The following is a 22,305-nucleotide window of genomic DNA, read 5'->3' as shown; positions in this document are numbered from 1 at the left end:
TTGTTGGTCAGTAAAGGGTGTCTCCTGTGGGGAAACCGTGTCATTGGCCCTCCTACGCTCAGAACCAAGGTGCTGGAGGCCTTGCATGCTGGTCATCCCGGGATTGTGAAGATGAAGGCGATTGCGAGGGGATACGTGTGGTGGCCGGGCCTAGACAACGCCATACATCTCTGGGTTCGAGCTTGCCAGCGCTGCCAAGAGTTGAGGCCCGGAGGAACCTGCTGTCCCTGTTCACCCCTGGGAAAAGCCGTGGGGTCCTTGGTCGTGAATTCACATCGATTTTGTGGGGCCTTTCTGGTGCAGAACGCTTCTCCTGGTCATCCACGCATTCTCCAAGTGGCTGGAGGTGTTCCAGGTGTCTTCAATGACGTCACGTGTCATTTGGATCACTTTTCGCTACCTTCGGCCTACTGGACCTTATCGTCTCCGACAACGGGTCTCAATTCTCCTCCGCTGAGTTCCAGAACTTCGTGGACAAGCGGGGAATACAGCACATCACCTCTGCCCCTTTCCATCCGGAGACCAATGGCCAGGCAGAGTGAATGGTCAGGTCTATGAAAGATGCGCTCTGCAGGCTGAACGGGGGAGATTTCCGTGCCGACCTCACCAGTTTCCTCTTCCAACAGCATTCCACGCCTCACGCCACCACAGGTCGGTCTCCTGCAGAGCTGCTCATGGGACGCCGGCTATCCACCTTCCTTAGCCGGCTCCACCTGGACTTGGCACCAGACAGCAGCCGGGACCCCATCGCATCCAGGACCACCAAATCGTTTAATCCGGGCGAGCTGGTCTATGCCTGGAACTACGGGGAAGGCCCTCGCTGGGTTCCCGCCACCATTCTCCGGGCCACTGGGCCGATCTCGTACCAGGTATAGGACAGCACAGGGCAAACCTGCCGCTGGCACCTCGTCCAGCTGAGGTGGCGCTGGCTGAGACAGGATGAGATTTTTCAACGCTCTCAAGTTCCTGCTGTCAATGAGGATTTGCAACGCTCTTAAGTTCCTGCTGTCTATGAGGAATTGCAACACCCCCCAGTTCCTGCTGTCAATGAGGATTTGCAACACTCCCCAGTACAGATTGCTGACTCGGGAGATCTCCCACCTCCACACCTTGTTGGCGCTCGGGAGATGCCAGCCACCCCAGGATTACCGATGCCACCTCCTGTCTGGGAGACTGTCGGACGTCAGGGGGAACTGCAGTTGACTGAGCCAGCAGTCACCGCTAGGGGGTTCCCGCCTCCACCTGCCTCGCCAGGTCTACACAGTGAGCTGTCACCCAACCAGAACACAAGGGCTCGCAGCCAGATGGGTGAGCCGGTGTTTGGCCGCTTGGACTCTGAATCTTTGCGGGACAGCAAGGGGCCGAGTGAGCCCATGGGACGATTCTCCTGTGGTCCAGTCTCCACGGGTTACGCCCTTACCACGTCGGTCCCAACGGGCACGGCACCCCCCCCCCCCGCCTGAAGGACTATGTTGTCTAAACCAAGGGGGAGGGATGTTATGTTCTGAGTTATTGTGTTTGAATATGGTATCGTAATCCTTGCATTACTATTGGCTGAAGAATAAAGATTGTTCATTGGTCCTAAAGCCACACTAGAAGCAACCAATCACATGGCTCCACTTAGGGCCAATCAGGCCTATCATACAGAGTTACAATGTTGTTTGCTTTCACTGTGCAACGGTATAAATAGAGAAACTGCAAGCGTTGTTGTTCGAGACCTGAAGCAATCTTGAATAAAGGTTTTTGTTAATGGTTCATCGTCTCCTGCCTCAATACTTGAAAGCTTTGAAGGGGGAAAAATCAGTCAGCTCCACTGTATGTACACGAGACTTCCATTTTAGAGCACTGTGGAAAGAACCTTCCACGTGTCAAGGCCAAGGAGCAAATTAAGACGCTTTACTGTAGATAGATTCTGGCCAATATAGCCATGTTGGTCTGAAGCAGCAGAACAAAGTTTGAGTCCAGGGAGAGGTATCAGAAGAAGTGTGCTTGCACGCTAAAGCTTATACCTTGAATAAAATTTTACCCTAATGTCATTAAATAGTACTGTGTCTCTGTTTTTAAATAGTATAGTCAGAGGTCATTTCGGGGGGGATTACAGTTCCCCCAGTAGGGTTGCCAAATCGATTTGACTCACCGGCGGGGGAGGCTCCTTCCCGTCCGGGAGTCTTCTGAGTGTGCGCGCGCGCGCGCGCCGCCGGAACATCACCGGAAGTGACGTCACACGCTGGGCGGGGCCACACCATTTGAGGGGAAAACAAAAGAGTTTTCCCCTCAAATGGCGTGGCCCTGCCCCCAGCGTGCGACGTCACTTCCAGGTGACGCGCACGCACATTCCAAAACATATTTGGCAACCCTAGCTCTGAGAGAACTTGTAACTGACCCAAGGTCACACCAGCAGCTGCATGTAGAGGAGTGGGGAATCAAATCCGGTTTTCCCAGATTAGAGTCCATGCTCCTAACCAGCACACCAAACTGGTTCTAGCATTTTAGCATTATAGTGACACAGCGATTGCTGATTTTTTTTAAAAAAGCCCCCCCAAAGCGGGCCTTATGACACACTTCCGGTGATGTCAGGGGGTGTGGCCTTATGACACACTTCCGGTGATGTCAGGGGGTGTGGCCTTATGACACACTTCCGGTGATGTCAGGGGGTGTGGCATATGCTAATAAGTTATGCTAATGAGTTCCCCTAGCTCTTTTTCTACGAAACAACCCCTGAGTATAGTCTTCCTGGCATGAAACAAAATAACATAGCAGATGTATGTCCAAGACAGCCTTTCTTCTTGCATAAAAGTCAGTACTGAAAGAACAAGAAGAAGTATCCAGCATAGGAACTAAACTCCTTCATAGATCAGTCTCATCTCATTAAATATTCCATGTTGTTGACTTTTGGAAGACTGCAGAAGATGCAGTCCTCGCAAGTAATTTTGACATAAAAGCAGGAACCGTTTCTTGGCAACTGCCTGGCCATGATAGCAATGCACTCTGGGAAAGTCTGGCCCCAACTTTACCACTTTAGACTGGGGATGGCAGTAGATCTTTGATGCAGTGCATTTTGATTCAAAGCAATGGGGACAACCACATTGGTTAATTCTTTTTCAAAAACTCATGAAAAGCAATTCCAAAGTGATGACAGGGAATTAATAAAAGACAAGCTCTAGGACACAGTACATATTTTATTTTATAAAAGCATAAAAACTAAATGACATGCTTCAGAAAATTAGATTTTATATGTACAGTTGCTCTTCTTGCTAAGTGGCTGCTGTAGGAAACTTAAACTGCAATCCTATGCAGATTTACTTGAGAATAAATCCGATTGAACTGATGTAAAATTTGATTCCAAGTAAAAAGGCATAGTACTGGGCTATTTGACTTCATGTCTCATACTGCAGTTTTGAGAAGATGGCCTTCTTCATTCTATCAGGTGAGAAGATGGCATTCTTTATTAAGAGTTATGCTCTCACCCCTCTCCTGTGTCTCTTGTAAACAACCTTAATAAATGGGGAAGGACACTGCCTAACATCCAATAAAGTTCTGTCTACACTCACGTTGAATTATTGCATGGGCCATCAGAAAGGCTTCTGTAGAATGCTTACTTCAAGTGGTTTAATTCAACCAGATTAGTGTCTTTCAAAATCTCAAATTCAGCCAATGGTAGAATAGTCATTTCAAATCTGGATTCAGATTGAAAAATGAAATTTAAACCTTGGGATTTTCTCACAATAGCCCAGAGGATAATTATTTTGAACACTACTGTTTGGTCCTAAGTCTACCACTTCAGTCAAGAATATCTAGTGTGGATGTCTCAAAATTGACCATACACAACCATTTTTAATCACCGTTATAATGTTAGTAGCTCAGCAGTTTTATCATCCCCATGCCAATCATTAGTTTTGGTAACATGCCATTGCAATTATGGGAAACTGGTATGCACAACCAAATACAACAGGCAATAAATGAATACCGTGGATGATGTTTGCACAAATAATGACCTGTTTTTAGAGCACATGCTATTTTATGATGGATTAATCAATGCTTGTGACACTTGTAATATTTCAGGCTTATTTCACAATAACGTAATGCAAAATAGCTAACATTAGCCACTCCTTCCTGTCCAGTTCTCATAGTTAACATACGTAAAACTAAAATGAGGATTTCTCCCCCTCCCAGTTTCTCAATGTAAATTTATGTAAGGTTCTCAGAGTATTATGCTGACATGACTCATGGGGCTCCCATACTTCTCCCCTTTGAGTTAGTGCAAAACAAAAATCCTTTACTATGTCTTCGAGGGGAACTACAGGGTGGATGTGGGCAAAACATCTACGTGGATGCTCTCCTGCAGCCAGTCCTGGGAAAGGAAGAGCGAAGCACTGCATTCAAAATGGAGTTAAACTCCACACACACACACCAAAGGCTTTCCCCCCTTCAGCTGAGATGCAGCACTTTGAGCACAACCTCTCAGCTGTGATGGGGGGGGGGATGCCAGCTCATGGGGGCTGGAACAATCATTGGCATTTCTGTACCAAAACAAGAGAGATGCAGGGGTTGTAGGGGGACAGCAGCAAATAGTGCTGGGACAGGGGATGCAGCTGCTGTCCTTGTATACTTCCACCCTACTCATGGCTGCTTCCACAGCAGGGGCATCTTTTCACATCCTCTTGTAAAAGCAGCCGAAGAAGGGAAGAATGTGCTCGTCTATTACAAGATCCAGTAAACAATGCAGTACATTGTCCCTCTTCCCTGCAACCCTCCCCAGGGGACCTTAGGAGGCAGTCACTCTGAGAGGGGAAAGTCATTTTGATTGTTCACATGTGGACTCTGAGTGGTGCATGTATCTAATTTTTTTTAATGTTAAGCAGAGCTGAACTCTCCCTAACCTGACTTACCTCTGCTCTGTCATTTCAAGCATTTCTCCCCTGGCCTGTGTCACTTATAGTATCAGTGCTGGGTTGGGAAGAAAAATGCCTAGAGCAAATGCCTAGTGAGATAAGGCAGACGAGGGACCCCCTCTGCTTTGCTACATGTATCTACTGTTGTTTTAAAAAATTAAAACCCATCTCCCCCTTAATTAATGGGACAAACATGTGAATAAACAAACGGGTGCCATCATGTCTACTTTGGCCCTTAATGATTGCTTTCAGGGCAATCCCAAGCCTGCATACTCAGAAGTAAAGCTCATTGAGTTCAATGGGATTTATTCCCTAGTAAGTGTATTTAGGATTGTGTAGTGTTATCTGTACAATCCTAAACAGAGTTATACCTTTCTAAATCTATTTAAGTCAATGGGCTTAAAAGGGAGTAAATGTTTTGAATTGCACTATGGTATGTGGTAGTAAGGGCAAAGTGAACACTTAGTTCACAAGTTTGAATGAAAAATACATCTTTACATGGCAGAAAGTAAAGGGAAGTCACTGATAACAGTTGGGATGTGTGTATGTATAAATCTCTCCCTGATGATGTGCCCCATTATTTGTAGGGTGCACAGGTTCCCCCAACGTATAGTCGTGCTCAGGACAGTGAATTTACTTTGTTCCATAGAATGGAAGGAGAGTAACTGAGAACAGTGCATACACTGCACCCCCCCCCCTTCTATTTCTTAATGATGGTGAAGGATGGTTTTTATTTATATGAATTACATTCTCTGGCAGAGTAAATGTAAAAGATATAAATGACCACTTGTCACTATCTTCAATCATCCTATTTATGTGAACAAGAAAGATTAAGACATGATAGGGTTAAGTGATTTGTAGAAGGGGCCTCTTGCTGTCCCTCAAGAGGACTTGATTGGTGACTTCAGCTTCAATAATTTTAGGTTACCTATTTCTACAAGTGACAGGAAGAAATGGCTACTCAGTAAGTGTTGAACTAGATATCTAACAAGTAAGCATGAATAACAAGACGTTCTGTCAGTGTTTTTTTTAACTGTCTGTGCAATTTGGTGGTGCAGACAGCTTCTGAAGGATCTGCCCACCTGCAAACAATTGGGGATGTTTGAGCCAAAATCAAGCATTTTAAGTTCTGTAGATTTCAATGGAACAGCGTGAAGCATTTGTACTCTCTTGGAAATCAGTTCGACAGACAAGTATCTAACTTCACTGGCATCACATCTGATGTGATTCTGTTGCATGCTGAGTATCATGGCATCAGGGAGTCCTTCAAACAGGAAAGAAGAATTTGAGTATGCAAAAAATTCAGGCAGCCTTGATAAGGTGTCATATTCTATGTTAGGAACAGCTGTACAAAAAATATTGATTTCCACATGTATTCATCTTTTTTTAAAAAAAGAGTATGTGTTATTCTCCTTTGCAATTAATCATATGGGCTAATTGAAAAACGAGACCTTAAAAAACTTGAGTATATCCCTCTGGAATGTTGCCCCAAATAGGCGAAGCTATGTTTTAAAGCAGCTGAACTTGTGTAGAATGACAGAAGAGCCTCGAATCAGGTAATCCAGCGATTCTCAAACCCTTTCTTCACACAGAAGACACCTGTGGCATTTTTCTCATGGTGTCAGTTTACCAATTTCCCTCCTATAAGGTACTGTTTGTTTATAAGGAAAAATTTAGGCAGCAGGATAGACCCCCTCAAAAAGAAAGGAAAAAGAAATTCTGTTTTTCATTAAAGCACTGCCTCCTACACTCACTATAGACCTCTGCTTTGTATATGCATTTTGCTTTTCCTCTCTTTGCATGATTTAGTATCAATTGATTCCACACAGTGCCAGCTTTGTCTACACTGTTCTCTTAAAATGTTTGAATCTTGGTTCATGTCCATCTGCATTTATCACCCTCTTAGTTTTGCTCTCAATGGCAACCTTGATCATAACTGATTCTATGTCAAAGCTAAAGTACAGAAAGTCAATACGCAGGCCCTGTGGAGTGTGGGGCTGGAATTTTGTTGTTCAGCTGCTTAGTAAGGCTTGAGGGATGCCTATGCCTGTCCACAGAACACCACTGTAAGAAAAGGGCAGAATGTTTCTTCACTGCACAGAAGCAGCCATATAGATCCCATTGGTTGAGAACCACTGAGGTAGACAAGAGGTCTAGGCAGTACTGCTAAAGGAGGCTTCCCCCCCTCATGCCCTGAAGGAGAGTGTAAATCCATATGATTACCTGCCAGATAATAATGTCCAGATATGCTGGTCCCAGTCGTGTTTTCCCAGAACCCGGGGGGGGGGGGACCTACAAGAAGCAGAATACTGACTATCATCCCACTTGACTCCAGTACTTAGTGAGAATTCTGTGGGCAAATAAGCATTCACTGGCTGTAATAGCTGGGGCCTCTCCCACGGCTGAGCCTCCCATCAGAAGGCCAAGAGGTGATCAGGAGGACCCACAACCCTTTTGAAAGATCAGCCATAGCAACCAAACAGCTGTAGGCAGTTACAGAAGGAGCTCACATGATAGCTACCTACGCTGCTTCAAAGTGGCCTACAACTGTCTTGTATAAAGCAGTGCCATGTGATCACAGAGGAAAAAACATCTTATTGGAGGAGAGAAAAATGTCCTTTTTTCCCCTTTCAGACTAACATGGTTTTGCTCCCATCTCCAAATCATAAAGAAGGCTCCTGGCCTCCCCTTCTGATGCATCTGGGTGTTCCTCTCTTTCGGCATCATTCCCAAGGCACAAGGGGCTCAAGATGTAACGATAGTCACTAGTAACCGCAGCAGCTGCTCCTGCAGTGTTCACTTCACTGTCCAAAGTTCCAAAGGGACAGTCAGTTGTGGGGTTATTCCTAGAAGCTTCATGTGGCTTCCTGATGTTGACGTACAGAGGATCCTGACTGGAAGAGAGCAGTGTCAGTCTGGCCAGGATCATTTCCAGTTGCAATTTCAGGGCTCCAAAGCTTGGGCGTAGCTTGGGTTCCGAATGCCAGCATCTGCACATGAGATCGTAGCTGCAAGGCAAACAGAGCATTTTAAGAAAGGCTGTCTGTGTAAGCCTCACTGTTAGCAACATGGACAGGAATACCATTAAAAAGCCATGTATGCAGAACTGGATTAGCAAACACGGCAACTTTAAACTCTGCCATCTGAGCAGCAGTAGACTGAGTAAGTTTGGAACTGGAATCAGAAAATTCAAATGGCGCTCTAGTTTGGCAGAATAAAACAAAACATATGATTTTCCAAACTAAGACGTTTGCTGCTTTTCAGTTGACTACTGAATTCTACCACTTGAGGCAGACAGCTTTACCCTGTCTAACAGAAGGGGCTGGCCCTCCCTGAATGTGGGGATCCAAATTTCTATTTAGCCTTTTACAAGGCCCTGAGGTTGCTCTAGTTCTGGCAATATTTTTTCCTTCCACTTCTTTGAAGAGCTAATCCTCAGGCCATCACAAGCTGCTTCTGAAATTCTCATCAGGTCAAATAGCAGCTTGCCATGCAATCTAGGAAGGGACCTGATTCAGAAAAACAGGTCTAAAGGCCCTCTGGCTCATAGAATGAGTTTTATGAGTCTTTGCATCCTGTACTTGGATGATGCATCTTTCTGCCCTGTATTCCAAATTCCTTTGTTCACTGTTAGCAACATGGACAGGAATACCATTAAAAAGCCATGTATGCAGAACTGGATTAGCAAACACGGCAACTTTAAACTCTGCCATCTGAGCAGCAGTAGACTGAGTAAGTTTGGAACTGGAATCAGAAAATTCAAATGGCGCTCTAGTTTGGCAGAATAAAACAAAACATATGATTTTCCAAACTAAGACGTTTGCTGCTTTTCAGTTGACTACTGAATTCTACCACTTGAGGCAGACAGCTTTACCCTGTCTAACAGAAGGGGCGGGCCTCCAAAGTGGGGGTTTCCCCACCCCCCGCTCCCACTTGGCAGCCCTATTGTCTGTGCACTTTTATGCAGTACCCAGAGGCCATAATATAAGAAACAGCAATCTTAGGCCTTATGAAGCGATTATTATTTTCATTTCTTTATCTCTTTACTTTGTTTGTACTCCACCTTTCTTCCTATGGGGACTCAAAATGGCTTACATTGTTCTCCTCTCCATTTAGTCCTCACAAGGTTAGGCTGAGTGTGACTGGCCCAAGTTCACCCATCAAGTTTCCATGGCAGAGTGAAGATTTGAACTTCGGTCTGACACTCTAACCACTACATCACATTTTGCAGCTTTTTATGCTGAAGCATTCTAAATTTCCATACTAAATGACACTTAGAGCTATCCTAAGCAGCGCAACCTCCTTCAAAGTCCATTGAAGTTTTGAACGGTGTATCTACTTAGAGTGGCAAAAAATACTTTCCATATAAAAAACAAATAAATAAAATGCTCTGAAGCATGTCCAGGGCTAATGAAGAATGGCAAATTTTAAGGGAGCCTAGCACAACAAACGTAAACGAACAGCAGATCTGTTAACATCCAAGCATTATTTTATGATTTATAAATTCTGAGTTAAATGTAGGATTAAGAAAAGAAAGAAGATGAGATAAGAATTGAGTTTTCCTGATCACAAGTTTAACAGGTTCTTTTTCTGGTAGAGATATATCAAATTTCTCAGATGAACTGGAACTTGTCCAGGTCCATTATTATCATGCCAATTCAATTCACAGAGCATCATTTCCAAACAATGCATATTTCCAGCACGCAGTTGACAGTCATTCTTTTCTAAAACTAATCTTATGCTCACTTACTTGGGACTAACCCTATTGAATTCAGAGGTACTTACTTTTAAGTAAACCTAGACAGGATCACGTTGCACATCTGCCACACTAACAGTGCTATCAGTGGGTTTAGACTGGAGTAACTCTGCATAAGATTACACTGTAAATACATTTAGCAACTTTATTCACCTTGAATCTATAGTGTATTTTGTATCTATCTATCTTTACTCATTCATCGCATGATTATGACTATCATGTCTACACTACATTTTTTGCAATGCAGTCCTAAGCAGAGTTACACCCTTCTAAGCTCATTGACTTCAGTGTTCTTTAAATTGGTTGAACTGTCATGACCTCCCAAAGAACCCAAAGAATTCTAATGTTATAAGAATAGCATAATTCCAGTCACTTCAAAATTACAAGGCCCTGAATTGCTTTGAAGTCATGACAGTTACACCGGTTCAATACAGGGTGGTGATCTGGTGTAGGTGTATCTTTACTCTAATTTTTAAAGGATCAGAATGTCTGAAATAATAGAAGTGCATGCCCACAAGTTAAATAAGCCTGTTTATATTCAACTTAAACAGCAAAGCACAGAAGTTGAACAAGTTATTTGAACATACAAAGCTGCCTTATACTGACTCAGATCATTCGTCTATCAAGGTCAGTACTGGCAGCAGCTTTCCAGAGTATCAGGCAGAAGTCTTTCACACTGCCTACAACCTGATCCTTTTAACTGGAGATGCCAGGGATTGAACGAGGGGACTTCAGCATGCAAAATGGATGCTCTACCAGTTAAGCCACAGGACTGGTTGGTTGTCAAAGATATTTTCAAAGCAACTTGCTGACAATATTTTGAAGATGATCAGAAGACTATGAAAAACTTTGGATAAAATAAACTGTAACCCCTCTTCTATTAGGAAAGAATTCTTTATTATGAGTAGAACCTACTAGAAGCCTTTCTTACATACAAATAATCTGAGCTGGCAAAAAAGCATGGCTGTGCTAACAGGTTGCTTCTGCTTATTTCAGTGTGGCCTGAGCTGCAGAAGTTATGCTCATGTTTGGGTAAAAGAAATGGTCCAACAAACTGCTACTCACACATCTTCCAGGCACACTGGTGGTTGTTTCAGTCTGTTTCCACTGATGAGGTAGTTGTAAATTTCTGCATTCTCAATGCCTGCATAAGGAGTTTGCCCTCGAGTCACAATTTCCCACATAGTCACACCAAATGCCCACTGAAATAAAGCAACAGGAAAGCATGAGGAAAATGTGGCTAATAATTATTTAAATGACAAATTTTCACCTGATTTATTGGAATTTTTCAGCTTAAATGTTTTGGATCATGGGGTCATTTCCTGCAGGAGCACACAGGAGCGGAGCTCCGGCAGTAAAGAGCCCAGGGGGCGGCACATGCAACAAGCCCCACCCCCTGCTCCCAGCAGCCCTCAATCAGAGCAAGAAGCAGTCAGGTAAGTTGCAGAGCTCCCCCCCCCCGGTCCAAAACAGTCCAGTGGCACCTTTAAGACTAAGTTTTATTCAGGTACAAGCTCTCCCTCCTCTGCGAGGACAGATCTGCGTGTCCCCCCCCCTAGCTAACAATCCAAAACAGTCCAGTGGAGCCTGAGCAGTGGGTGTTGCCTTCTGACACACTTCCGGTGATGTCAGAGGGTGTGGCATATGCAAATAAGTTCTGCTAATGAGTTCTGCTAATGAGCTCCTGCACCGCTTTTTCTATGAAATGACCCCTGAGTGGGATAATCAACCTAGGCACACAGAGGAAAGGGAAATTTACATTTTAGTTATGCAGGATACATCTCCCCCTGGAACCTAAGCAGCATTTTACAACACAGATTTACGATTAATTTAGGACATTTTAATGTTGCTTTTCCTCACAACAGGCTCTGCAAGACGGCAAACAATAAAAATTATTACAACAAGGTTTTTAAAATATGTATTATAAAACCAGAAAAACCCACCACACCCTCGTAGCACATACAGCCAGAATACCCTCTCATATTTTCAACAAATAAAATTAATCAGGCACAGGCATGTGGCCTGCCCTGTACTGGCTTTAGAGAAATATTCCTAAATGAAATGGTGTGATATGGCATGATTAATTCTTTTCCTGTACAAACCATGATCCATTCTAAAAGGACCTCAAGAATAACCTGATAGTATAGAATTTCTCTTTGTCCATCTTTTTGCCTGCCTTCATATTGGAATTTAAACATTTTCCTTTCTTGCCTAGGATTACTACAACTATACACTAGATGGAGCAATCTTCCTTCTTTTACAATACCGTAATGCTACCTGCAGTTAACTCGATAAAAAACATTCAGCATCTTACTGCTATTTGATTATTCATTTTTGTATTCTATCCAGGGGTCGTTTCGTAGAAAAAGAGCTAGGGGAACTCATTAGCATAACTCATTATCATATGCCACACACCCTGACATCACTGGAAGTGTGTCATAAGGCCACACCCCCTGACATCACCGGAAGTGTGTCATAAGGCCACACACCCCGCCCCCAATGGTCCCGGCCGCCGCCGCCGGCCTTGCAGCTCCACTGCCGAGCCCCATGAGGGGCCCGGCGGTGGACCTGCAAGGCCAGCAGGAGTGCAAGGAAGCCCCGTGGAGGCCCTCCCTCGCCCCAGGCAGGCAGGGGTGGGGAGAGGCAGGGAGGAAGCAACTTACCCTCCCTCTTCTCCTGCCTCCTCCTGGCTGAATGAGGGCTGGAAGCGGGGCGGCCGGAAGCAGGGGGCGGGGCTTCATCCTGTGCCCCGCCCCCCGTACCTCACCCGGGGGAACTGCGATCCCCCGCAATCCCCCCCCGAAATGACCTCTGATCCTATCCATTCTCCATGCAACATATATCAAAGTTTAGACTGAGAGTGCCGTTTCTAAAGCCAGCCAGGGTGCTTCTTGGTTGAGGAGGTCTTCCCATTCCAAGTATGTCACTCAGTGACTTGCCAAATGGTTCTTAGTCAGTTAGTTGCTCTAGCTCAAACTAGACGTGATCAGGAGGGGAAGGATCCAGGTGTAGTTTATACATGAATCTGCTTCTTCACATTCAAAGGTGGGGGGCCAACTTTTTGGGAAAACAATCAGAGCCTAAAGACAAGAAGAGCTAAACTCTGCTTCCCTCACTTACTTCACTGAGTTCTGCTGCTTTCTACACTGTACTTCTACCCTGACTCACTTCTGGTGTCAAAAACAGGTTGAAAGAAAACTTTTTTAAAAAATATAGGCCATCCATCCTGCTTGAGATTCAAATTAATGGATACATGAAGAAATATACATGGGCTCCCATTTGTTTGGGTTTCAGTTTCAATTCCTGTCAGTAATTACATAATTTCATTTGAAGATTTATACTCTAATTCCAGACTTCTGCCCCTTTTGGAATGGTATGGCTTGCATTATGATACTTTATACCCTTTCCACAGAAAAATGAGTTTTCCTCACAGAATGTAGGGAGTCCTTCTCTTTTAAAGTGGTTCATTTATTTCTTTTAAGGCATCCTTCATGATCAAGTGATGCCAGTCACTTTCACATACTATTCTTTCTGACATTATGATATTTTGCAAGATTTTCAGTATTGGTTTTGACTTGAGTGGGCTTCACTGAAAGCTGAGTCAGGCCACTTGTGTAGAGCAGAAAACACTCACCACATCGCTGTGTGTTGTGTAGAGATTGTCCGCCAGGCTTTCCAGTGCAAGCCACTTCACTGGAAGCTTAGAGGCACAGCCCTGACGGTAATAGTCTCCACTGTAGATCTTCTTCGAGAGGCCGAAATCAGCAACACACACGTTCATGTTTTCATCCAGCCTAAGAAATCAGAAGAGAATTCAAGCGAATTGGAAAATTAGGAAATGCAAGAAGAAATAGCAGATATATAGGCCACCTGTTTCAAAATCCGCCTTTTACCCTTGTGCAATTCATCAGACTGGGCATGTTTCAGGCCACCAGTGAGCCAAGGTTATCCCCACCTAATGGCATGGGATGTCATCTTCAGCTGTTTTGCCCAGGCAAAAAACCTGCTAAGCCTCGAAGATGACGAAGGACACCAATCTCAAACCAAACAAGTTCACCTTGCTCCTCCAAGAATTTTTGCTAAGATGATGTAGTCAGACCTTCATTCAAGAAACTATAGACAAGACTGGGACATCTACCGTAGTAGTATACTGGGATAGTTCTGCTCTGCCTATGTTTGCAGAAGCACAAACTATCCTGCCTCCTTTAAGACTCTTCCCCCAATCTGAGCATGTAGGAGGAACCAGAACAGAGTGCTCCTGCAGGGCAGGTTTGGAGGGAGGAACAGAATGGAAGGAAGCAAATTGTTTAACACCAGGAACGCTGTGCAGCTGGATTTCAGGGCAGGAAAAGAAGGAAATCTTAGGATTACTTCCTTCAAACAGCAGCAGTCTCACAAACTTGTTAATGTCCAAGTATTTTAAGGCCACCATTTTTCCAGAACTGCAGGATTCCATGAGCTGGATGCTTGGAGAGCCCTCATTTTACCTCCCAGCACATCAGAACTCATCGTATTTTGGAATTGGGCTGTTATGTATTTGCTTATGTGTTATGTTATGTAACCTAAACCGGAGCTTCAGGCACAGGCTTCATTGACTCCCAGGTATTCTAAACCCTGCAGTCGGATTGGTCGCTGTTACGTAACAGACCAATCCGGAAAGACTCTGACCTTCGGTGGGAATGAATCCCATTGGCCCTAAGCTCTCTATTGTAATTGGTCATTACTGTGCTAGGAGGTGTGGCCTCACTGGTTCAAAATGTATATAGTTGCATCATTCTATGAGTCTTGTTGCTGTGTTCTGAGCTGAATAAAGAAATCACTATTTTGTTAATGCTGCCTCAATCTCAGTACATAACACTGGTGATGAGGATTGGATCTTGTGGGTAGGCAGCCCCACAGAACCTGAGCTAATCACTGTGGCGGGCAAGGAATTGTCGCCTTGGCCCACCTGAGCTAGTCATTGCAGCAGGCAAGGAATTGTCGCCTTGGCCCACTGAAGCAGCAAGAAGAACACAGCCACTGTGAAGGCTGCCAAGGGCCACTTTGAACTGCTGTTAGCCAAATTGCTATATTTCTTTAATAAAAGGTTGGGGAATTATGATATTTTTAAAGTACTGGGTTCGACGCATGAAGAACTCGGACCACGACATGCATTCAGATGCGTTTATTGTACTTCACAACAAAACACACAAAACGGCCCTGCAAGACCAACTATATATACTCCACCCGGTACACCTCTGTCCCCATTGGAGGGTTTGAATCTCCTGCCAAGGGTGCTATTGGTGGATTACTGGTGGACTAGGATCCTAGGTCCCCTTTGTGTTTGGGGACCAAGCTCCTGCTTTAGCCGCGGACCCCTGGTGGTGGTCCATTTACATAACACCCCTCCCCCCTTAGTCTCGATCCAACCTATGTTACATAGTCCTTCAGATAGGCGGGGGGTCTGCGCTCTCAGAGGGAATGCCGGGGCACTGGCACGGGTTTGCCTCTGGCTGACTGACCATTTCTGGGTTATGTCGAGGGCGGTGGCGGCTCTTCGGGTTCTGGTTGTCCTCTGTAGAGACCTCATAGGAGACCGGGCCGGTGACTCAGACTACCCAGCCTGCAATCCAGGAGGGCCCTCTCCCAAAGTTCTGGATGAACACGGGGTCACCCCCCGGTGGGTGTCCCTTTGTTTCGTCAGATGCCTGGAGTCCGGTGCCCGGTCTGGACGTAGGCAGTCCAACAGGATTGTGGGACGCTGGCCCATCAGCAGTTTGGCTGGGCAGCACTCGGTGACGGGGTTGGGTGTTGTTCGCTGAGTCAGTAGGAAGCAGACAAGCTGGAACTCCCAGTCCCCATCCGTGATCCTTCTTTAGCTGTGTGAACCATCCTCTCTGCTTGACCATTGGTCGCGGGGTGGAATGGTGCCGATCTTATGTGACGGATTAGGTTCCGCTGGAGGAATTCCTGGAACTCCACGGACATGAAGGCAGTTGAGAAGATCCGGTGGAGCAAGCATATGACGACCTTCGTGGAGGTGGTGGAGGACACGGGGCTGATCGCCCACCATTTGGAGTATGCGTCTACTGTTACTAGGAATAACAGCCCCTGGAAGGGCCTGGCAAAGTCAATATGTAGCCGGGACCAAGGTTTGTGTGTAGACTTCCACGACTAGGTTGGCGCGCTTGGCGGGTTTGGGCGGACCGCCTGGCAGGTCTGGCATCTCCTCCCCCAGGCCTCGATCTCGGCATCGATTCCCAGCCACAAAATGTAGCTCCGGACCATAGCCTTCATCCTTACAATTCCCGGATGCGTTTTGTGGAAAGCATGGAGGACCCATTGTCGCAGGGCATGTGGAACTACGACCTTGTTTCCCCACAGGAGAAAACCCTTGAGTGCCAGCTCATCCCTGTGGGTTGTGAACGCTGCAAACTCGGGGCCTGTGGAAGTCATGGGCCACTACCTCACCACCCAGCCCAAAACCCGGGAGATGATGGGGTCCCAGACTGAGTTGGCAGCGATATCCAGGGCCTGAAGGGGTGGCTCAGGAAGGCCTTCGAGCATCAGAACCCCGGAGGCAGGGGCCGGGTCAGCATCTCTGGATGGAAGGGTCAGTCTGCTGAGGGCGTCGGCGTACCTCATCGCCTTGCCCAGCCGTGTTCCAGGTGGTAATTGTAGCCGTCCAGGAAGAGAGACCAGCAGAGAACCCTGGGCGAGGGTACCTGGGGGGGGTCTGCTTATCTGCTGCAAACAAGCCAAGGAGAGGCTTGTGGTCAGTTACAATAGTGAAGGGGTGCCCATACACAAAGTTATGAAACTTTTTTACCCTTGCCACAATCGCCAACCCCTCCCGGTCTATCTGCGCGTAATTGCGCTTGGCGGCCGTCAAAGTCTGTGAGTAGTAAGCCACAGGGACCTTCTGGCCGTCAGGAAAAAGGTGGCCTAGAACTGCGCCGACGCCATAGGGGGAGACATCACATGCAAGGATGACAGGTAGGGACTCATCGAAGTGCGCCACCACCTCATTGGAGATGAGCAGTGCCTTGACCCCCTTGAACGCCGCCTCCTCCCTTGAGCCCCATGACCAGGGCACTGACTTAACCAGGAGACAGTGAAGAGGCTCTGCAACCGCAGCCTTGTGTGGCAAAAAGGCGTGATAAAAGTTCAGGAGTCCTAAAAACGCCTGAAGTTCTGCCTTGCATGTGGGATTGGGGGCCTCCACGATGGCCTTGACCTTGTCCCTCGCCAGATGGAGGCCAGACGCGTCGACCTGGAAGCCCAGGAAGTCTACCTCCTGGACCCCAAGGAGGGACTTCTCTCGTTTGACCTTGAGGCCCGCTGAGTCAAAACGGTGAAAGATGGCACGGAGGCAAGAGGCGAAGTCGTCTGGGGGGGCCACGGTGATAGACGTCATCAAAAACGGCATCACCCCAGGGATCCCTTTCAACAAAGAGTCCATTAGTTGCTGAAATATCCCCGGGGCCACACTTACGCCAAACTGTAACCTCTTAACCTTAAAAGCCCCCCGGTGTGTTACAGTAGTCTGGGCCATCGCTGTGGCCTCATCTACTGACAGTTGTTGGTACGCCTGTGCAAGATCCAACTTTCCAAAAATCTTAGCTCCAGCTAAGGTAGCCAACACGTGACTAACTACTGGGACGGGGTATGCATGGTCGGAAAGGGCCTTGTTCAAAGTGCCTTTATAGTCCATGCAGATGCGGATGTCGCCGTTAGACTTTATGAGGGTTACAATGGGGGTCTCCCACGGTGCATGGGAGACCAGTTCGAGGACCCCTTGTGCCACCAAACGGTCTAGCTCCGCATCAATCTTCGGCCGCAAAGCAAGTGGGGCAGTGTGGAAATGCATGCAGATGGGGGAAATTTGGGGGTCGAGTTGCAAAGAAACAGGGGGGCCCTTGTAACAACCCAGAGCCCCATCAAATACCGTGGGGAACTCCCCGCAAACATCAGCAAAATCCCAAGCGCACATTTATTAACCCCCCCCCTGCTGTGATGCCCAACGGTGCAAACCACGCCCGGTCCAATAGGCTAACCAAATTTCCCTCCACTACTATGAAGGCCAGGAACCCCTCAAAACCCTGGTACTTCACCCGGAAACTCCCCACACCCCTCATTGGAACCGGGTTCCTCTGGAAGTCCACTAGGCTCAAGTGCGAAGGTCGCAGGTGGGGCCTGCCATTGGGACAAAGTCTGTTCAGCGTTTCCACAGAGATGATGGAAGCCACTGACCCTGAGTCTACTTCCATTTGGCAGGGGAACCCTTCAATCGAGACCTGGACCTGGATCTTCAGGGCTGCAGGTAAGTTGGGGAGGCGTAGTACCTGTAGCGAGGGTTGGCTGGTCAGTAGGTAGAGATCATCCATGCCCTCAGTGGTCTCGTAGTGCGTGGAGGCCTGGCGGTGTGGCTGTGGTGGATGGTTCCGGAACTTCCGGTTGCCCTTGGATCTGCAGACGCGGGCAAGGTGTCCCTGTTTCCCACATGTGTGGCAGTTGACATCCTGGAACCTGCACGACTTGTGCTCATGCACCTCTCCACAGCTGGCACACGGGGAACGTCCAGTAGGCTTACTGGGGTGTCTGGAGGCCTCTGTGGATCCTGTCGGCTTCCGGTGGTGGGGTACGCAGATGAGACGGATGTCATCCTTGTCTGAGTTCTCGGGTGCCGATTCGGGAAGCACGAGATGGGACGCTGACGGTGGTCAGTCGTGGTGGGAGGCCTCGTGTGCGATGGCGAGCTGGAGGGCCTTGATGAGTTTGATGTCGGATGTGCCAATCATCTTTCTGCGGAGCTTCACGATGCTGATTCCCCAGGAGAACTGGGTCAAGAGGTTATCCTCTACCTTAGAGAAGTCGCACTCCATGGCGTGCTGGCGCAGCGCTGCCATGAATGCGGCAGCTGTCTCACTGGGCTTTTCGATACGCCCCTGGAATTCCATCCGTTTGGCCAGCATTGTCGGCTTGGGCGTGAGGTACCTGGTCAGGGCATCTAAGATCTCCCTGTACGTACACTCAAGGATCGCCTTTGGGGCCAGGAGATTCTTTGTGAGCCGGATAGTGTGCACGCCACACGAGTTGAGGAGGAGAGCCCTTCTCTTGCCTGCATCGGTGATCTCATGAAAGGCGAGATGGCAGGTTAGCTGGTCCGTCCATGAATCCCAGAGCTCGGGATGAGTGGGGTCGAAAACCTCTAGGTGTCCCGGAGCGGAGGCCATGGCTCTAGCGTGGAGTGGGGGAGCGGTGTTCAGTGATGCCGGGTGCAGTGCGATGCTGCTCGGGAGCGGTGCGGGGCACGGTGGCATTTCCTTAATGATGCTTGGTGCTGCGCTGGAAGGTGAGCCTGGCCTGCTCATCGGGATCCCATCTTTGTTGCCACTGAAAAGTACTGGGTTCGACACATGGCCAGCCATCAGTGTTAATGATCCAATGCTTGGCAGCAGCATTGTCTTGATGAGTGCAGGGTGGGTGAGTGAGCTAATCCTGTCACAACTTGGAGCTATGTGCAGTATAGGGTGAAGCTGGAGAAGAAGGTGGGGGGGGAGTGCCTACATGATGGAGATGAGGCTTGTCATGGTGTTCTAACAGGAAAGTTTATGTTGTCTTTGCAAAGCATGGCTTCTTCATTACTCTGGCTGCTGGTTCCAAGTGTCTGTGACTCTCAGGGAGGCTGGCATGCCGTCTACCTGGGTTTGCAGTCATCGTTAGGGAGGCAGGGAAGGATAACATTGGGTCTTCCATGGGTCCACATCTGGTTTTAACATGCTGTTTCAGTCCAAGGCTTCCCTCAGCCGGGCATGTGTCTTCTTTGTGTGGCTCTGTCTCATGGGCACCAATCAGTCCATTTTCCATGGCACACTCTTTGCAAGTCCATACTTTATAAAAAACTTGCAACGCTCCCCAGTCAACTATTGGGTCGGAGGCCACTTGCAACACTCCCCAATCAACTACCGATGCTCGGCACGGAACGCGAGAAACCTTCAGAACTAACACTGCTCTACACCACTCCAAACCCTGATAGTTCGAGCGCTACGGCTCCTGACGGCTCTATGGACATGGACAGTCTCTGTCTTGCCAGATGGGGAACTCCGATGTTTCCAAAAAGGGTATCGCCCAAACTAATTGAAAGATTATGTGTGCTAACTTAGGGGAGAGGGGTGTTATGTATTTGCTTATGTGTTATGCTATGTAACCTAAACCAGAGCTTCAGGCCCAGGCTCCATTGACTCCCAGATATTCTAAAACCTGCAGTCGAATTGGTCGCTGTGAGTATCTTCATTTAGGAAATCAAACAAGTCCAACAGCAATTTAAAGACCAACAAAATTCATTTCAGCATAGGCCTTTGTGAGCCAGAGCTCCCTTCCACAGATGCATAGGATTGCACACAGGGGATCCCATTTGGGAAAGCCCAGTCCTCCTTGGCACAAGCCTTCTGGGTAGAAGTATCAGATCCCTGGATTCTGGTAATTATGCAGGGCTATTCTCTTTCAGAAGGGCTTTTGTTAAAAATTAAGGTTCTGAAGGTTTGCGTCCAGTGGGCAGGTCATTAGGATTATCTGCTATTTTGTTTTTTAATTGTTCTGTGCCTTTAAATGGCATAGATATTTAAACAAATAAGGAGATATCAGTAGCAGTGTTCAGTTCTTCTACACATCTATGAGGTCTTCCCTCACAAAAGGCTTTCCAGATGCTGCTGCAAACTGGTTTTTTAAAAATGTGAAACATTATATTCATAGAACTGGGAGAGAGAACACATACTGTGAGATGCAGTCCCAAATAATGGTTTGGAGGAAAGGGGGTTGGTTGCAGCTTAGGAAGAGCCATGCTGACATTTCCTTTGTAGTTTTTTTGCAGGATTTCTTCCCTTAGTCAAATTTAACTGGTTCCTTATTTGCCAAGATCCTCCTTGCCTTGTCTTCCTGAATCAATTTCACCAGGTTCCTGACATGCTGCATTGTGTAGGAGGGAGAATGTATGAGTTTGCTGTGTCTTTTGTTAGTCATGTCAAAGAACTTAAGCAGGAGAGCGCACACCCACCAAAGATATTTAACAAGTCAATGAGCTGGATTCTATGCAGTAGCAACGGAAGGTGCTGGCGGAAGCAGGTTCTTCCCTCTTCTCCCTGCCCCAAAAAAGGCAATGCTAAAGTCTGGAGGACCCCACATGGACAAGCAGCCATATAACTCAGATGGCAGGTAAAAGCGCCTCCCCACTCTTCTGCCCACAGCACTTCCACTGGTGCAAGATGCTCCACTAATGGAAAAAGCAGAGAGGGGTGATTGTCTTGGCACCCCCAAATGAAGACAGCAGACCACTGCATGGGTTTAACTAGTTTTACTTAAATAACTGATATACATAATAACGTATTAAAATATGCTAACATATTTAAAGGTCAGGCTGCGCTAGGCGGCCTACCAATGGCTGCCTTTGTTGGGCAGATCCATGCTAGCTCCAAACCTGCCCCAGAGGATTCCACTGGTCTTGTTTACCCTCACCTGTACATGAAATGTGCTGAGAGGTCCCAAGCCTCATTCCCCTTCCCTGATGCACTGTTAGACTGCTACCAGGTTTGGAAAGATGTTTCTCAGCACCAAGGGTACTCCTTGCCAACCCCACCCCAAGACATGTGATGGGCTGTTCTGGACACAGCCTCCACCATGCTCAGGGCCTCAGGGTGCTTGCCAATCAACCTTACCTATTGGAAGTAAACTGCCCTATTCCTGCCAAACTAATTATGGCCTAACCAGTTGAAGACCAAGCCTATTTCATCTAAAACATGCCCTTTCTAGCAGCTGAAAAAATGTTTCCCAACAGTCAATCAGGGGCTCCTCAACAATTCCTGGTTGGCCCCAGATTGGTTGGCCCCATGATATCCCCAGGGTGGGTCAGCTGCAGCAACAAAAACCGACCTGAAAGAGGAGTAGCTTACTTATAAAGCCCCTTGCTGTGTCTCTTCATTGGCTGTAGCCCATTAGCCCCTGCAATGCTGCCTTCTGCCTCATTCAAAAGAAGGTGCCAGGGCAAACATATCCATGGTCCTAATGCTTGGAATGTGTCTTCTGCTCGCTTTCTGCTCCTTCATATGGCTGCCCATGTTGTGTGACCTTTCATTCATGCGTTGCCCTGATGCTTGGCATCACCTGTTTGAGGCTCATAGGAGGATGCTGAAGGAAGTGGGAAAACTTGCTTTCATCAGTGCCTTCCTCTGGCACCACTTAGAATCTAGTCCAGTTCATAAAAGAACAGCACAAGGGTAAGTCATGGAAATTGCAAGGCTCATGCTCTGCAACACTGTAAAACAGGGGCCTGTGAAACTACTTTTTTTTTTTTAAAATCCCCGGAGGGATATTTTTTATTATTTTTTTTATAAGACTACAAAACTACAAAGAATATATAAGGGAAGGGGATTACATCTAAGGATAAAGGATAGATAACCACACTACACTAAAAACTCAAGAGGAGGAGATCATATCCGTGTTAATCTAAGTGTTAGTACAACAATATACTTGTAGAGTTCTTGTTTGTCTCGGCTTCAATGTTAGTATGTTAGTTGTTGTGAGAGAACTTTCTGAGCATCTTCTTGTTATTTGCTTCAAAAGGCAATCTTCAGAGTCCTGCCTTTACTTCAGTTTTCTGTCTCTGAAATCATATGTAACTTT

General features: G+C 46.9%; 1 protein-coding gene across 2 annotated transcripts in view; it reads right to left on the bottom strand.

Annotated features, from left to right (window-relative positions):
• Nucleotides 1-3,167: 3,167 nt before the first annotated feature.
• The window catches only part of TYRO3 (TYRO3 protein tyrosine kinase), a 94,060-nt gene continuing 74,922 nt past the window's right edge, over nucleotides 3,168-22,305 (bottom strand). For both annotated transcript variants that reach the window (XM_015429522.1, XM_015429523.1), the window contains exons 17-19: nucleotides 13,283-13,442; nucleotides 10,714-10,850; nucleotides 3,168-7,900 (exon numbers count right to left, since the gene is read on the bottom strand). In XM_015429522.1, the coding sequence (XP_015285008.1) occupies nucleotides 7,528-7,900; nucleotides 10,714-10,850; nucleotides 13,283-13,442 (670 nt within the window). In that variant the 3' untranslated portion in view covers nucleotides 3,168-7,527. The remainder of the gene's footprint in view (nucleotides 7,901-10,713; nucleotides 10,851-13,282; nucleotides 13,443-22,305) is intronic.

Source organism: Gekko japonicus, unplaced genomic scaffold (assembly GCF_001447785.1).
Source record: "Gekko japonicus isolate JY-2015 unplaced genomic scaffold, Gekko_japonicus_V1.1 scaffold251, whole genome shotgun sequence".
NCBI classification, from domain to species: domain Eukaryota; kingdom Metazoa; phylum Chordata; class Lepidosauria; order Squamata; family Gekkonidae; genus Gekko; species Gekko japonicus.
The sequence above is the reverse complement of the archived record's forward strand: the minus strand, read 5'-3'. Positions and strand labels throughout refer to the sequence as shown.